Here is a 17,741-nt window from a genome sequence, read left to right as displayed (position 1 = left end):
ACGAGTCTTATATTGCATTTTCAGTACGTGTTCAACTGTGTGGAATTCAAATTACACACAGTGTTGACAGCCCCCTTGCATATGTTCGTGGACCCCAATCAGCAGGACTTTCTGATGTGTCATAAGTTCATGCAGTATTCCAGTTTTTTCTTCGACATCATTATTAAGAGCATGGCGCAATATTTAATAAACACAGGAAGGATTAAGGTATAATCATTTGATTATTGTATACAAGTTTAAAGCAATTATCTTAATAAAATCATGTCATTATTTGTTTATTATAAAAGGTGAGTGAAGCCCTTGAATCAACAAAAATTTGAATTACGGTTAAACATCCTAATTATATTACTTTTTTACAGATGTCTCGAAACGAACGCTTTCACAGTGACTTACTAGAAAACATAGACAAATTGGTAACTGCCGTCGAGCCTTCGCATATCCTGCAACAACCAATGCAAACTCATATATTCAACAAAAATTTAGCTGTGTTTTTAAAAGTAAGTTTTACTAGTATTTACCAACCCAATTAAAATAAATACAAATATTTAAAAAAAGAAGAAGAAAAATTAATGAATATTCCCTTTTTCAGTCTTGTCTCTCATTTATGGATCGAGGGTTCATATTCCGCCAAGTGAAGAAATATTTAGAAAAATTTAAAACATGTGACCCAAAGGCGCTGTTCGATTTTAAATTCACATTTTTGCAAACTATTTGTTCACACGAACACTACGTTCCTTTCAACTTGCCGCTACAAGCCAACAAGCTAGCCAAAGATTCCGATGAAGGTAAGAAAAATATGTCGAACTTTAAGATGTTTTCTAATGACGTTCGCTTACTGTATTTTGTGTCCAACAGTTAATTTGAAGGTAAACCCCATAGCCCGATGACATGGCATTACGACTCTGAGTATTCTATTACTGCTACTAATAATGGTTTAAGGTTTTTCTGTGATAACACAATAAAGATAATGATGACAAAAATACAAGAATTAAAAACATCTGCAAATAAATAAATAAATAAGATTATTGTAGTGGCATTAACCTACAGTTTTTTTTCTATTTTCAACAGAACCGTCAAAATTACGATTGACTGACGAATTTGTAATGAGACACTTCCTCGCTGGGATACTTTTAAAACAGGTAGGTTGCGAAGTTACAGACTGTAAACAGTAAATAAAAAAAAATGATATCCCAAAGTATATATGAGCGATGAATAGTCAAAGCACTAACCGCCGGTGGCCGGCGTCAGGTGGAGCAGTCGCTGAGGGAGGCGCCGCAGAAGCGCCGCGCGGCGCTGGGCGTGCTGCGCGCGCTACTCGCCAAGCACGAGCACGACGAGCGCTACCGCACGCGCCAGGCGCGCGCACGCCTCGCGCAGCTCTACGCGCCCTGGCTCGCCGTCGTGCTCGGTCAGTGCCGCCCCGCCCCGCCCCGCACCGCCCCGCACCCCCGCGCGCCGCTATAGCACGTACACGTTGCAGACAACGCGCACCGCCTCGTCACCAAGACGCTCGCGAGCCCCGTGCTGGAGAACGGCGTCGACCGCGTGGACGGCGACGCGACCGCCAGCGCGCAGAAGGAGGTCGCCTCCGCTAACAGTACCCCGCGGAGGAACAGGCTGACGCTGCATTTCGATCACACGCCCGTCCGGAATTCCGCGCACTTCAAGGACCCCCCCAATATCGGCAGCAACATGTACGGCAAAGGTTCGTTTCGCTCTATGGCGTTCTGGTTGTGGGCCATAATCGTTTTTTGTATTCGTCTGTGGTGGTTCATCATTGATTACCTTTGTAGATAACGCAAATAACATGTCGCAAAGCTCTTTAGAGTCGGTCTCGACGATGTCCGGCGGGGACTCGTTGCCGCGGAACGCTCGGTTAGATTTGAGTGAAATTGGGGATCAAGTTAACAGGTAAATTTGTTACTGTTATTGGTATTCTTGCAATTTTAGCAATTTTAAATTCATGTAAATACCTCGAAAAGTGCGGTTATTATTATTTTTTGATAATTGCTTCTACTTTTCTTTCTTGCAAAATGACTAATTTCAGACCGGCAAACTTAGATTGTGCGTATCACAATGAATTTGAACAATTTGGATTTCATGTATTCATCGTTCATTACGAATACGTGCAAAATATTAATGTTAATAATTCATTTGTGTGGTCCAGATTTGGTGTGATGTCCGCGGAGGAGGTTCGCGATGTGCTTTTGTGTTTCCTATTTGTTTTGAAATATTTGGATGAAGACAGACTAGTTGAGTGGTGGAGGACTCACACGCCGGCGCAACAACAATCGTTTTTCAATGTTTTAGAGTAAGTTATAATTTCATAAGACGAATACTTTTTTAATGGCTAATGGCTTTCTTATAATCGTATTATTATACTTTCAGAATATGTGCAGAACAGTTTCAATATGTAGGTAGGAAGAAAATCCTATCAGAGCTACGCGTGCCATCGCCGGACTGCAACGGCAAACCGAAGCCAATGAAAGCCAGGACTTTGCCCGCTAGAATGAGTCCGCCAGACTTCTCTAAGGAACCGCCGATTATTGTCGAGAAGAACAATACCGTTAACAGGGAAAATCTAGTCAATACATCGGTTACAAATGGTTAGATACTAATCCAATATAAAATTATGGCGAATATTTGATAATTTAGATTAATATGGATTATTTTCTTCAAAAATCAATTAAAATTGGCAATAGCATATAAAAAGTATTTGTGCAATAAAAAACATAAGTTATCAGTTGTTCTGTCATTGAGATTCTTATACAAATTTTAATTGCATTATTGTCTTTTTTCCCTTTTTATAATCAAATATCGATTTGTAAACTAATGTTACTTATTAAATCTTTTTCTTTTAGAGTTAGAGACGATGTCTGAATACACAGTGCTGTCCGCCGGTTGCTTGGCCACGGAAGTGGGACTGACTATCATAGACAGGGCTTGTTTATTCATGAGGAATTTGGGTCCGGCAGACGGAGCCGCAGCTAGACCCTATCTGAAGCTACTTCAGTACCCACAGAGCGAAACCCTATATAAGCATCTCTTTGCAGCTTTAAGAGCTTATATCAATCAATACTCTGAAACACTTTTTGAAGGTAAGTTTTAAAAAAATAATTACATGTTTTGACAAGTAAGTTTTATTATTATTATGGCCCGTTGCTTCTCTGTGGTTAGTTATATGACAGAATTTCACCTGACTCATGCACGACTCACGTCCTTTTCTTGAAGGGTTTATACAGTGTAAAATAAAATGTAAATCTACCATCGCTAGGTAATTCGATTTTATTGAGAGTAACCAACAAAAAAAATCTTAGTTACTCTCTAACACTATTTTAATGTCTAGAATATGACAGTATAGTACAATTATTTTCTGCCTGTAAATCAACAAATATAATTTCAAGTTATTTTATCTTTAATATAATGTCGTATGCAGTAGTACAGTACAGCCTTCTATATTAATTTGGTTTTTGACACACGTAAAAAAATTACCAATTTTCGAAAGGTGAAGTTAAAATTAACTGGAATTTTATTAAAGAAACGATTATGGTGGGGGAAGGATGTAATGTGTCGTGTCGGAATGTAGCGTGTGGTTGCGCAGGCGGCAGCGCGCTGTGCGGCGGCTGCGTGCGCGCCGTGGTGGCGCTGTGCGCGGCGCGCGCGGCGTGGCTGCGGCGCGAGGCGGCGGCCGCGCTCTACCTGCTCATGCGCGCCAACTTCCAGCACAAGGACGTCGGCAACCTCACGCGCGTGCACCTGCAGGTCGGGCCCACTCCTACCTTTGACTCGAACAAATGACAGTGGTATTAAATTAATTTTTTTTTTTCTATTAGGTCATCATCGCTGTGTCTAAACTGCAGGATAGTTCGACGGCGCTCAACTGTAAACGTTTTCAAGAATCACTCTCGGTCATAAATTGTTTCGCTACTGGCGATAAGGCTATGAAAGGAACAGGTAAAATTACTTTCGTACATCGCTAAAAAAAATCTAAGTTAATTATTGTAAATAGTTTTTAGTTTACATTAAGTGTGTGTAGTACATGGTCGTATTGTTATATAAGTCTTGTGTTTATCAATAAGGTTTATCGAGCGAAGTAGCGGAGTTGATGCGTCGTGTCCGCACGGTGGTTGGAGCGCGCGCGCGTCTCGCAGGAGTCGGCGGTTCAGCTGGTGCAGGTTAATGCTCTCGTTATTTATATGTAGTTTTTTTTATCTTGAAACAAGCTATAATGACAATATTATAATATAAAGCTTCGAGTGCTCGAGCTATTTTATATATGGCAACATGTATACAATAAATAATCCCTAAATTGACAACTACCCTTGTATACGATGTGTTATATTCATATTATTATTGAATTCATATAAAGCACTACGCTTTACGATTTTTAATGTACATAAGAATGGGTGTACTGCGCAGGCGCGGGCAGCGTGCACCTGGCCGAGCTGCAGCACGCACTGGCAGCGTCGTGCCGCGCCACGCCGCGCCTGCGCCACGCCTGGCTGGCCACACTCGCCGAGCACAACGCGCGCCACGCCGACCACGACGAGGTGCGCACACACGCACGCACACACACACGCATACACACACGCGCACACACACGCACACGCATACATACGCATACGCACAAACGAACACAATTCTGAATATCCAAACTTTTACATGTTTAATACAGTAGTCGATTTCATTTGTCTTTAATTCATACTTGCAGGCGATGTGTTGCCAGCTTCACATAGCCGCACTTATAGCTGAGTACCTGAAGCAACGTGGAACCCAAACTTGGGGCGCAGAAGCCTTCGATGGCTTGTCGAAGAATATTCCGAGAGATGAGACGGGCATTAAGATAGACGAAGGTTAGTGAATATTTTGTTTATTTTAATAATTTACATTACATTTTAATATCTATAAACACCACAATGAAGTCACATTACGGTTAGCCCAAAAGCTATAGTAATTTTCTTAATATGTAAATGGAATAAATTGGTATGCGGATTAAAACATTATTATTACATATCTATTTTTCTAAATAAGAGTAGGTCATTTCTAGAATTGTCTTAAATTATAAAACACCATGATCACTATTTATATGAATCATATCGTAGGAACAATATTGCAGTCTTTCTTATAGTCGTGTGACACGATATACTTTGTTATCTCCGTGAATGTGTCGAGTGGGCACAACGCGTTACAGCCGGGAACTTCCATTAAACGAGGCTCGGCTGAGTCGTCATCCCAGTAGAAGATCTGTAATTTGTTAAATGTTATATTTACTAATTACTTGACTAATTTAAAGTGTAACAGAATTCGAACGGGTTGTTGATCCATCTAATTAAATAACTCTGTTTCATACAACAACATTCTCAGCACGCACCAATCAAATTATAACATTTCATACCAAAATAAATTAAATCATATTTATGTTAGTGATTAAATTCTTTTCCTCAAAACATTTAAAAAATATATTAGCAATATAATATTTCAATTAAAATAAAATTAATTGGAATTCGTACTTTAAATCCAAAGCGTTGTCCGTGGCTCAAGGCATTTTGTTCCTTGTTCCCTTGTTTCGAAGGTTGCTTTTCGTGTAATTCGAACAGTAACGCGGCGCCGGGGTCGGGCAGGCGGGGCGGCGGCGCCACGCACGCCGCCAGCAGAGCTGCCACGGACACGGGTGTACCGATGCGCACTATCGCTTTAGGGCTCGATGGGTCTTTTGTGTTTAACTCGGCTTCTTTCATTATCTGTTGCAGTAGTGCACCTGCGAATTCAAATATTTCCGTATATTTCGCAAAATTGATCTGTCTAAAACTGCTGTAAAATTTGACTTTCGGAAAAGTAGCTATGTAAAAATTGTTACTTTTGGAAGAAAATTTCATTAGTTTTATGATAATTAAATTAAATATTTATATTAAATATTTTTAATAGTAAATATTTAGAAGTTTTTTTTCAAAAATATGTTGCTCAACTTAGCCGTGAATAAACCACTAAAATTAAAATACGATACAAGTAATACTTTTTAGTGGTTATACTAATTACTAATACGGTGACAATAGCATCGCATAAGCTCCAACGATTAGCCGCAACATGTCTCGTAAATATTGGAGTGACTGAGAGAAGTGATTACCCTCGCATGTGTATGTCTACCATAACCATAGACGCTGGTCGATATGCTCGTAATTAAAAAGACCAAGATCAAGACTATTGTAGCTTATTGCTGAGAGGAAAAGTTGTAAGGCACTAATCTATATTGTCAATTTTCATGTTAAGTCACCCCAGATTTAAAAGAAGTGTAATTTAAAACAAACGCAATAATTTTTTTGCATCCATTTTTTGATAAATTGTTACGCATGCGCAAATGGGCATACTAATAGTAAGTCTCACCGCCCAATAACATTGGTGCGATATTAATTATCGAATTATTAAAATTATTTTAATTAACCCTTCTCCAATGCGCCACTAACCTTGGCAACTAAGTTATTATATTCCTATACCTGTAGTTACACTGTGCCACTCATCCTTTAAACCGGAATACAAACACAGCAATACAACTTATAACAGCTTGGACGAAAAATGTCTAAAGAGTGGATGATATGTATACCCAGACGGGCTCACACAATGCCACCAAGCAAAGTGATGCGAATTTTGTAACAAACAAATAAGATCGTTTTTATATATTGCATAAATTTCGTAAAATTTAACACGTTACGAACGAATTTTTAGGTATGAATTATCTTTTGCATAAATAACTCTTAGTAATACATACCTACTATACATATGGTTTTGTTTTAACATGAGTCGATATGGCGATGGACACTTTAACAGTAACCGAAGGTCGCTCGTTAAATGCGGGCAAGCGGCACTGGTTTATCAAATATTTATATTTCATATTTATTCATTTATCTCGTACTAGTGTCGTGAAGTGTTGATGGAAATATAGGGTGTTCAAAAATAATCAGAATACCTATATATTTCCGAGTCAACGTATTTAAAGTAGTCGTAAATGTACTTTAAGCTTTATTAAAAGCCATTAAAATATATTCCTCAATTGTTAGAACTAAAGATCGAAAAATAAATGTATTTTATATAATATCTATATTAATAAACTACGTGTCGATATTCATGTGTTCTCTTACTGAAAGGGCTACTAAACTTAATTTACATTATTATTAATATTAACATACCAAATTTCATCAAAATCGGTTCGGCGGTTTGGTAGTGAAAGAGCGACCGACAGACAGAGTCACTTTCACTACAGATTAGTAAAGATTTTATTATAACTTACCTCCGCTGAGTTTCCTCAATAGGTTATTATGAAACATCATTGTGTATTCCAACCTGGCGACATCCATCAACTTTCTTTTCACATGCTTTGCCCATTTTGGATTGGCAACTTTTATGTCATCCTAAAACAATTATTATTCTAATTAGTAAACATATTTTCGTCACGTGTAAATAGTATCAGTCTATCTTTAATTAATAATATCTTACTTGTATTACAAATAAGTTGTTTAAATTGTACGCATCTTGAGGTGTACTGAAGTTAGTTCCGGTCATGTGTGCTATCTTGTGGAAGAGGTCTCGATAGGGTATCAGTAAACCTTCCTCAGAAAATGCTTTCAACAGCCTCCCTTTCTCTTGGCTGTAACGTGGACAATTTTCGTCGTAAAGAAGCTGAAACAATCCGAACCTTGTTATATATTCATAAGTTATCCTTTTAATTTAATGGCGGCCATTTTTAAGAGTGACTAGTCAATTGCTCGAGACATAAGTACTATCTACTCTGTCTCTTTATCCAATTGGACGGCAAATATAACCCAACCGAAAAGAGGAGTACACGTCAAAATAAACAAGACATTTCAATTGTAATTTGCCGCTTCCAGTACTTCAATTCAATTGTTAATAATTCCTACGTTAATCTTGAAATAATTTCAATTATAGATAACTTTTTTCACCAAGATAAATTGGTACTTATTTCGTTGAGAATGTTTAATTGTAATTCAATAGGATTTGATTTGAATGCAAAGCGTTGGCTAAAGCTTCTGAGGATTGTAATAGTCGTTTGAAATGCACTCCATTTAACGTTGATTTGTCTGTAATATTCTTCTAAATTTCAGAAAATTATTCTGCAATCCTAGTCTTGTATTTTAAGTGAATAACACAATATAACATATATATATGTATATATTATACTACCTTATTATGACTAACTTCGACTTCAATTTCTCAACTTTAATATCTCTTTTTAATATTTAATTTTTAAATAGATAAAAATTATATTTAATTTCGATTTATTAAACTGCAACTAATTTTTGCAACGTCATAAATGGATAATAATAAAGGAAGCTTTTTAAACTCACATAGTCTTCAGTCCGCGGTGGATAAGTATAAGGCACGGGCTGCCAGTTCATGGTGTTGTTCCAAACTTGGTTCGGCGGCGGTGGCCATAGCCCGGCTGCGATCAGCAGCGCGGTCATCTTGCTGAGATTCGTATCGGATGCTATCACTATACTTTTCTCTGTAACACAAGAATGGAAAAAAACAATCTATATTGTTCGGATAACATTTTAATACTAATACAATTAATTATCCTTTACTAATTCTAGTACTTATTATGATATAAATGATTTGTCCGAAGCTTAAAACGATACATAAAAAATAAAAATTATTTTTAACATATCTAAATGCATTAAAATTGATGCCAGTGTTATGCATATATTTTATGAAATGTACATGAATAGATAAAATTAAATCATCTGTACATTTTTGCAACGTATAAATAATAATTATCATGAGTTATGTGCAAAGTGTCAAGTTTTAATTTAGTACACAGTGTCAACTTTCAATTGAAAAAACAATGTATATTACTTAAGCAAAATATATTAAAATTGCATAGAATAAGTAAACATTAAGTTATAAATCGCTTCGTAACTCACCAGCTTCGTAATAAGGTCCTAAGAAGTCGTTATATCTCTTTCTAAGTAATGCGCCCATTTCGAAGGTTAGTAACTTTCCCTCCTGTGAAATTTAGAATGAGATTTATTAAAGAAAACAAATATAAACGCATTTCTGTCAGTTGAATGACGTACATTGAAGATGATAAATCATTGTTAGACTGACAGTAATCTACGCCTCTCGACACCTCGTTCCTGTTTAGAACACGACCTTCAGGAGTCGAGATCCCTCCGTCGCACCGGGAAGTAAACGCTTCAGTGCGACCTATCTTCGGCCGACCCTCGAATATCATATGCGAAGTGTCTAGACTCTTAAGAATTAAAATAGCATCGCAGTTTTATATACATACAAGCGAACCGCCCCGGCTTTGCACGTATGCAATACTGATACTAATATACTACAGATTTGATTATTTACGACATCACATTAGAAACTTCTTAAATTATTATCAGTGTTTCTTTGCTATATTGTCCATGCATTATATACAAAAACCTTCCTCTGGAATCACTTTGTCTATAAAAAAAAACGCAACTTTATCTGTTGCGTAATTTTAAAGATCTAAGCCTCCATAGACAGCGCTAAGCGACTGTTTTATACTATGTAATAATAATGATAACTATTTATGAATACCACTATGTACGTAAATGTAGTTTTTATATACATAACTACTTAATAGATATATGGAATTAACATGAACGTAGTTAGATCAAATTAAACTTAATTTAGCAACCTTAACTATAGTGAATAAACGCTATAATAGACAGGCGTAACGGAATCGTCATCGGATTAATTCGACAAATAGAGGAAATACGCTGAAATACTTTTGTTACCACTGAGCTCATGATTTCCGTGCAAAGCTAAACGAAATCAATGAGACTCACCTATATCTATAAAGTATAATATTTTGTTTCTTTTTTAATTATTTTTTAAAAAATAAAATATAAAGTTGAATTAGCCAATTATGTCCAAATTAGGCCTTTTTTGTCAGTGACTTGATTATTGAACCAATTATTCGTTCGTTCTTATTAAAAAATACATACATTTAAAATTTGTTGTAACCGTAATTTTGAAATAGTTATGTAGATTCACCTTATATCGATGTTATTTTATTCGAGGTATGTTAAGTAATATTAGTACTTACATTAGTCAAGGCTCCAGCGCCGTAAGGGACGAATACGTGGTCCGGTGGTGGCGCTCCGAGCATTGCCAACTCGCGCTCACTAGGCGTCCGCTCTCCATGAGACATAAGCTATTTCATATAAATTTGTAACTACGTAAGAAAGTACGATAATAATACTATTAACTTATACTGTAGTACGTATATAAAAACATGATAAACCCGTATTTGTATGTATAACCCGTATTGGGGTGATGGACGAGCAAGAAAAGCACCTGATGGTAAGTAGTCACCACCATTGATAGAAAATGGCGCTTTTGGAAATGCTAACCGTTTCTTACATCACCAATGGCGCTACCGGCCTTGAGAACGAATGTGTCATGTTCCTTGTGTCTGTAGTTAAACTGGCTCACTCACTCTTCATATCGGTACACAACAATACTGAATACTGCTGTTTGTAAACTATACCATCAGTGGGTGGTACCTACCCAAACGGGAGAAGGAAGCCCTACTACGAAGTAAATAAGACCGTAAAATTATAGATACTATTAGATTATCGGTTATCGAAGAGAAATTCAGTTTAATTACAAATGTTACCAACCGAAAGATATCGAAATTTCTATATAAATATAAATAGAAGATACATTATATAAATGTAAAGATATTTAAAATGGTGATGTATGTAAAATATAACAAATTTTTAAAGGTTTTAAAATTATTTTAACAGTACCAAAATGACTTTATGATTAAAAAATCAAAATAAAAAATTACTCATATTTTTAATTTATAGATCTATTGATGTTAGATTTAAACGATAATATAATCTTACCACGTGGACTTGTCGCAGTATTGTAACTTCGACTGTATTGTCCTTCATCAGGATCACTGCTACGAGGGCTGAATTAAAAGTTAATTATAATTAATTACATTTGCTTAATTTACTTGTATTATTTTATACTTGTATAAATTTATAAATATTACTCAGTTCAGTAGTTTATAAACAATAATGCCTGATCGAGTTACCTTATCAGAAAATGTATCTGCTTGCTTGAACTGTATCAGCGGTTCTTTAATATAATAAGAATACAATTTCTTGAAAAACTATAGTATCCATACCAAGGCTCATCAAAGGTAATTTGTAATTATGGAAAAGGCTTTTTTGGATTGCAATACGAACCGGCGATGAGAGAGACGCCCACCAACACGCCGAGGCAACAGCAGGTGTGTTCGGTGCGCATACTCGGCGTCGCGTCCGCCGCGTTGGTCGGCTCTTCCTCGCGACCGCCCTCTTTCCTACAAGATTAACCTTACTATCATAACTCCTATAACATCATAATATTCCTCTGATAACTTATAAAGTATTTGACTTTAATTCGTGACTTTATTTATATGTGCAGTAGATTGGGTAGAGTTAACGTCACAACCGGCTAAAACCGCTAGAATCCAAATACTGAAAGAGTAATACGATTTATTGATATGATTTTTATTTTGATATATTTCTTATGATCCAAAAAAACGTACATGTAGTGAATATTTTGTTTGAGTATATTAGAGAAAAATGTAATCGCAATATGATACATATCCACAATATACTTCAAACGTAGTGGTAATAAATAGTAATATCCTGTACGAGAAAAAACAAAACACGCTACAGATTTATTGCCTGTACAGTTTTAACTAGTAAAATAATTTATTATGTAATTATTACGTTTGACTTACGATTTAAAATTATAAATTTTAATAGTAGTTAGGTCTTAACTGTTGAAGTATTATTAATCAATCATATTGAATATGTATCCTCAATGATCTAGAATAACGAGCTATTTAAAACGTCATAATATATATCGGTTAATGTTACTTGTCTATGGTGGACAATTCATTGCAATAATCAATGGCACGTGTTTATTTATACTTTAAATAAAGTTAATAGTCATAATTAGTCCAAATGCATTCGAAACTCACATTGTCCTCCGCCGGGTTAACAGCTCTACATTGTAGTCCTATCGTGACTCGTGCCTTCACTTATAGTATCGCATCCCAAAAAACCTATGACAGTTTCATTATAAACACAATGGGTATGTAATATCGTACGTTCGGAACGGACGATCGCGATACAAGGAGGGCGGAAGTGCACGAAGCGCGAAGTGATGTCCCACTGAGAGCGACGCGGGACGTTCGTCAGATTCACGGTCGTTGCGACCTGCCGCTCAGATGATTGACTTTGTCCAATCGATTGTACGATATCTATTTACACGTACGCATGAACCGTCCGACGCGCGACACCGTCGCTTGTATAGGCGTACCTGCGCCCCGGTGACGCCCTTGCCGACATCACATTCAATTGAAACTACTGATTTTATCTTTTCATTATACTACATACAAAATGATATTTTATGTGACATGCAACTTATTGCTAATTTGATCTCAATGATCGATTCTTATGTATGTACAATACGTGGTTTTGATGCACTATACTTATCCCACGTTACAGTATGTTATTTCACATTTGGGTTTGGCTTTGATTGATGCGATAAATATATTAGGCTCAATGTATATAATAAAATAAAATCGAAACAGTATTTATGACCCTCGTATAATGCATCGGTTACGGTCGATTTTGTCTGATAGAGTGAATTAAAAGATTGCGGCTGTATGCGAACGAACTACACCTTCCGTTTATCCTCGTTTGCAAACTGCGATGTGTTTCTGATCCCCCAGTGCATATGATACAATATTCAATAGTAAAATTAGTTATACGTATAACGTCACAAGTTATTTTTTTATTTAGATAATACAGTCGAGTCTGGCAGTCAACTATGGTAAACTTTTTAACTTTACTAAAATATATGAATAATATATTTTTTGGAGTAGCTACTTATTAAATGTATATAATCTGCGGCCTATTGCGAGTTTTTGCCAAATACTTGAGCTCAATTACTATAATTCGTAAGGCATTTAACTACCACCAGTACTACAGACGACCAGTACCTAATGGTACTAGTCATAACATTAGTACATTAGGTACTTTTAACCTATGTAAATCATTTTTTTTATGATAGCAATGACATTTTGAAGTAAAAAAATAATTTGCCAATGATAATCAAAACACAAATACGTAATGCATGTACTTATTTTATATAAAAAATTCCCAGTATAGCTAATCCCGGTAGGATATGGCTAACTACAAAACATCACAATAGACAACTTACTTTGAACACACAATACTCGTTAAATGCACCATAGCGTAGCAATAATGTTATTCACATGGTACTTGTTCGTGTCACAGAAATATATTTCAGCAACATAATAAACTGAAAAGTAATTAATATTTCTAAGTGATTTAACCAACTAACTGTCTTTGTTAAACTCTACGTATCTTATTTGTCAAGAAATCTGATAAACTATAATTAAATATAATATATATAATGAGAGCATGTCTAGGAATTATGACAATTTTATTGTTATCGAGATAAAACTGTTTCTATGCACTCAATGTTTCTTATGCGTAACGATTATAGTTATTTTGTGTTGATATGTAGTTCCAAACCGAGTTTTGAAAACGGCAGGCAGGCCTCAAACATAGTCGCCCAGCACAGTATATTATATTACACGAGCGTGCGCATAATCACAGATGCATTTATACCCTCACTCTTATAAAATCAGAGGGAAAAGCAAGCCAGCATGACACGGAAAAGGTCAGCCAAAGAACTAAGCACAAAACTCCGGATTTTCCGAATTACTGTTTCAGTTAAAATTTATAAATTGCGAAAGTTATGTTTGGGAATAATATATATATAATTAACTTATCTTTTCTCATCGCCTTCCTGAGTAGGTAACTAGATCACTTACTTACCATTTAATTTCTTTCAAACACTAATGCTCGTAAGAAAGAGTAACTACTGAGTTTTTACAGGTTCTTCTCGATAGAATTAACATCTCGAACCGATGCTAGATTCTTTTAATGTAGTTTGTGAAATGATGATTAAAAGTGCTTGTAAAAGCCTTTTAAAATTTAGATTTTTGATTTTGACATTACTGTAATAAGTTATATAGTTTCCTTGGGAAATATAGGAACTGAGATAAGGCTGACTGATAGCAATGTACAAAATTGCAAATTTGTCTTGAAATATCCTGTATCTAATCTTGTCTGTAAGTTTCCAACATTAAATTTGCTTGACAATCTGAATAAACAGTATTAATTTTACAGTTTTATTTAGACCTTATGAATATTGTGAAACAGAAAAAAAAAACACATACGAAAATCACAGCCAGTTTATTGTATTGTATGTTCACAACAATTGTCTATTCCGAACCAATATTATGTATCAAATGGAAATAAATTACTTTCACAACTCCAAGTATAAATATATTAAGATCTACATTGCACTTTTTTTCTTAAACGCAAAAGCGAGAGGATTGAAGTGTTTTATTTTAAATGATTGTATTAACTAATCGGAGTCGAACATAGTTTTTTGTGATCGCTTCGAGATATAACATGATCTTGCGTTAAATTAACGAAAGTGTCGTAATCGCAGAATGCTTGTCCTCCGCAACCGGCGATGGGTAACACAACCCCTGGGCCTCCGCCGTCTGCCGCGTACGTCGCCTAATCAATTATATAAATTATATATTTTATCATACAAGAAAACCAAAATATATTAATCATCCTTGAACGTTTTTAAAATTTTAGTAAATTAAGTTGTAACGAGTAATTTATGGGTTTTTAAATAAACCAAAATGTAAATAATTAATTTTACATATGATAATAATCGACGCATGATTTCGAAATCAGCCTCAGCCAATTATATTTTAAATACAATACATATTGCATTAACAACTTACGGTAAAACCGTATTGCCCTGTTAGAAGTCTTTTTCTGAGTTCTAAAGATATCGTTGACCCATATTTAGGCTGATGCGGCTTGAACACATTTATGGCTGCCATGAATCCAGCTACATTGTTTTCATGTGCTGAGTATAGACGTAGCTTTGGTTGATCCCGTTTGCCCTCGATAGCAGCGTTCGTAGCATTCAGTGCGTCAGCCAGAAGTACTCCTGCGATTGAATCGTTACAGGTCATTACCCTTGACATTGACATTAGAAATAGATTGATTGCCTAAGTAATTGTAACTGTTAAAAGTACCGTTGAATTTTTTTACCTGATGCCAATCGTATCATTTCACTGGTGTGGTATTCCATTGCGTATTCAATCTTAGTCATTTCTTTTATTTGTGGCATCACGTCATTGGCCCATTTCGGAGCTCTCACACCAATATTGGCCTGAAAATTTTTGTATGAACATTTTTAACTACTATTTAATATTTACTGGTTAGTGGTGCAGACTATTTTTATTTAAAATAGACCAATTCCACTGCAATTCTAAAAAAATATGTTTTATTTGTATTGATATAACATGTTATGTACTAACCAGAGTCTGAAATAAGTTATCTAAATAGAAAACATCCTCTGGTACGGATATGTCTGTTCCTGTTTTTATCGTCAAAAACTTAAAGAGACCTTCGTAAGGCTTTAGCCTTTTTTGTGCTTCGGGTGAATTGTATACTTGTTGTCTTAGTTCAAGATAACGAGGGCAGTTATAATAATATAACAGCTGAAAAAATATTAAATTGTGATAAATAAACATAAAAATTTAAGTAATATTAATGATCGTGTTACACATCTAATATCAACCATATTGCTTTGAAATATCGTAAGGCACATCGAATAGATATAATAGATGACATATCACGTGCAGTACACGTGACGTTCGAACTGACTCAATTAAAACCTGTTGAACAAATACCTTAACTAGTCGAAAAAAAATTGCCTATTCTTTTATTCGTCTGATCAACATTTTTGGTATTGATATAACTGATTACAAAAATTCACAGACCATTTTATAATTTACAACATGTGATAGTTTTCAAACGAGTATATTATATATTATTATTGATGGTTTTATTCGCGTTAGAAGGTACAACACGTTACAGGAAGTTTCGATTTTTTTTTTTCATATTGATAATATAGTTTCTGAGCATTCAAAAAAAAATACTCAGCTAATTAAAAAATCTGTTTGAATATCGAATTTCCATTTATAGTTTTGCTTTTTTTTTTCCTAATTATACTCACATCGTCATCATCGTAGGCTGGTGTATCGTAGGGTACGGGTTGCCAGTTGAGGAAAGGGTTCCATTTCTGGGCCGGTGGAGGTGGATAAATTGCACTCAGGGCGGTCAACACGGTCATTTTAGTGCGGGCGAAGTCTGTGGTTCGAACGGATATTTCATCGGGCAAGTACAATTTAGATATGAGGTTGTCATACCGTTCTCTCAAATATTCACCAACAAGATATCCTCGCTGTTTGCCTTTCTGTTTAAAAATATATTTATTTTTAATCGTTTAGAAATTATATAATTATTCATAGTTTTGTTATAAGTTTTTCTTTACTTACGTTCGTTAATGCTTTTTTCCCGTAAGGAAAAAATATTTTGTCGTAGTTTTGGTCTGTTGGAAACTTTTTTAATTCTTCCTCGTCTGGAGTTCTGTCTCCGTGTCGAAATACCTAAGAAAATATTATCAAGAATTAATTGTATCAGTAAAACTAAACTAATATCGTCCAAGTTATTTACGATTATAGTACTTGTATAGTGATAAATAATATAAGGGAAAATTATTTTTTTAATTTATTATTTTTATTGTAATAATACATCGAATACGATTAATATTGTAAAATACATCAAAATGTCTTTAGGACCAAACAACAATTTAAAAGGACGTACCACAAAAGACATTAATATCTCGGTGTTGGCTAGCTCGTAGTCTAGCAGATCATACTTGTTACTGGGTTCCAAGGTATGACCCAATGGGAACTTCTTGTGATACTGTTCCTCGCCGGCTCTAACGGCCACGACCATCAAGGCTACGATATACACCAAATCCATATTGTTTTATATCAATAAGCAATTAACGAACATTTATGCGACGTTTCTTATCGGCATTATCTACGCGCGTTCGCGAACCGATTTCGACTGCCGTACTCAGAGCCTCTACTCCATTTATATAGACATAAGTATTATGTACGTTTTGTTAATACCGAGTCGCAAGTGGTTTTTCACATCATCCGATGTGTTATATATTAAAAACGATTAACGAAAATCAATGTCTACTGAAACGATTTATGGTTGTTAATGTAGAGTTATATAAATTTAAGAACGGACAAACTATTAAAATTAATTTATTAATTAATAAAAACTTTATTAACCCCATTATTGTATATTATCACTTATTATAACCAATGAGTGGATTTGCTAAGGCTTAGAGATCAACTGCAAATGGAAAACATTAGTTTAATATTTTTTAGTTTTCTTAAAGTAAAGAGGTTATAAGTTCAAAGTTTGCATGTTTGCAACTATAAAACTACTGAACACGAATATCGATATCGTGTCGGAGACTGTAAAGAACCTTAACTCCTAGTAGTGCAAAATTTTAACTCTATGATATATTTTATAATTTAACAAGTAAAGTTAGTTACATTTTCGTAAAAGTATATAGACTTACATATAATAATAATAATTAACCTGTTCTTCATTTTCCATTTCTAAATAAGGTTAGTATGTCACTAAACCCAATTAGTTGGTAATTATTTAAAACCCTATTAAAATTTTAGTCATTAG

General features: G+C 35.1%; 3 protein-coding genes across 4 annotated transcripts in view; 1 reads left to right on the top strand and 2 right to left on the bottom strand.

The window, feature by feature from the left end:
* The window catches only part of LOC124530805 (dedicator of cytokinesis protein 9), a 42,443-nt gene that overhangs the window by 11,941 nt on the left and 12,761 nt on the right, over positions 1-17,741 (top strand). Inside the window, 15 exon segments of the mRNA XM_047105112.1 lie at positions 25-207; positions 360-497; positions 590-785; positions 1,069-1,139; positions 1,249-1,408; positions 1,481-1,705; positions 1,794-1,911; positions 2,168-2,311; positions 2,389-2,606; positions 2,862-3,098; positions 3,602-3,762; positions 3,834-3,954; positions 4,080-4,187; positions 4,420-4,550; positions 4,712-4,853. Of these exon segments, the coding sequence (XP_046961068.1) occupies positions 25-207; positions 360-497; positions 590-785; positions 1,069-1,139; positions 1,249-1,408; positions 1,481-1,705; positions 1,794-1,911; positions 2,168-2,311; positions 2,389-2,606; positions 2,862-3,098; positions 3,602-3,762; positions 3,834-3,954; positions 4,080-4,187; positions 4,420-4,550; positions 4,712-4,853 (2,353 nt within the window).
* On the bottom strand, positions 4,865-13,382 carry LOC124530802 (venom acid phosphatase Acph-1-like). 2 transcript variants are annotated; one of them, XM_047105107.1, is made up of 10 exons: positions 13,279-13,382; positions 11,247-11,362; positions 10,899-10,966; positions 10,094-10,201; positions 8,934-9,015; positions 8,358-8,515; positions 7,489-7,671; positions 7,283-7,403; positions 5,511-5,758; positions 4,865-5,244 (listed from the first exon to the last, which is right to left on the bottom strand). In XM_047105107.1, the coding sequence occupies exons 1-10, from the start codon at positions 13,308-13,310 to the stop codon at positions 5,092-5,094; spliced, it is 1,269 nt and encodes a 422-aa protein (XP_046961063.1). In that variant the 5' UTR covers positions 13,311-13,382; the 3' UTR covers positions 4,865-5,091. The 2 variants fall into 2 exon arrangements, with proteins under 2 accessions (XP_046961063.1, XP_046961064.1); XM_047105108.1 differs by lacking the exon at positions 13,279-13,382 and adding an exon at positions 12,032-12,305 and having other exon boundaries at positions 4,866-5,244.
* On the bottom strand, positions 14,369-17,107 carry LOC124530803 (venom acid phosphatase Acph-1-like). The gene is made up of 7 exons (XM_047105110.1): positions 16,848-17,107; positions 16,520-16,630; positions 16,198-16,437; positions 15,497-15,679; positions 15,228-15,348; positions 14,912-15,123; positions 14,369-14,675 (listed from the first exon to the last, which is right to left on the bottom strand). Exons 1-7 carry the CDS (start codon positions 17,007-17,009, stop codon positions 14,514-14,516), a joined length of 1,191 nt encoding a protein of 396 aa, XP_046961066.1. The 5' UTR covers positions 17,010-17,107; the 3' UTR covers positions 14,369-14,513.

This window comes from Vanessa cardui, chromosome 7, assembly GCF_905220365.1.
Source record: "Vanessa cardui chromosome 7, ilVanCard2.1, whole genome shotgun sequence".
Taxonomy (NCBI): Eukaryota; Metazoa; Arthropoda; class Insecta; order Lepidoptera; family Nymphalidae; genus Vanessa; species Vanessa cardui.
Note: the sequence above shows the minus strand (reverse complement) of the source record. Positions and strands in the feature narration are given on the sequence as shown.

Bases quoted from the DNA above. Each gene is read 5' to 3' on its own strand.
- LOC124530802 (XM_047105107.1), bottom strand. From the start codon at position 13,310: ATGGTGCATTTAACGAGTATTGTGTGTTCAAA. The intron at 11,363-13,278 runs GTAAGTTGTCTA...TTAATCTTGTAG, and splicing joins ACGAGTATTGTGTGTTCAAA to GAAAGAGGGCGGTCGCGAGG. The intron at 9,016-10,093 runs GTAAGTACTAAT...TAAATTTCACAG, and splicing joins GCGCTGGAGCCTTGACTAAT to GAGGGAAAGTTACTAACCTT.
- LOC124530803 (XM_047105110.1), bottom strand. From the start codon at position 17,009: ATGGATTTGGTGTATATCGTAGCCTTGATGGTCGTGGCCGTTAGAGCC. The intron at 15,124-15,227 runs GTAAAAAAATTC...ATTCAATCGCAG, and splicing joins AATGATACGATTGGCATCAG to GAGTACTTCTGGCTGACGCA. The intron at 14,676-14,911 runs GTAAGTTGTTAA...ATAATTGATTAG, and splicing joins CAGGGCAATACGGTTTTACC to GCGACGTACGCGGCAGACGG.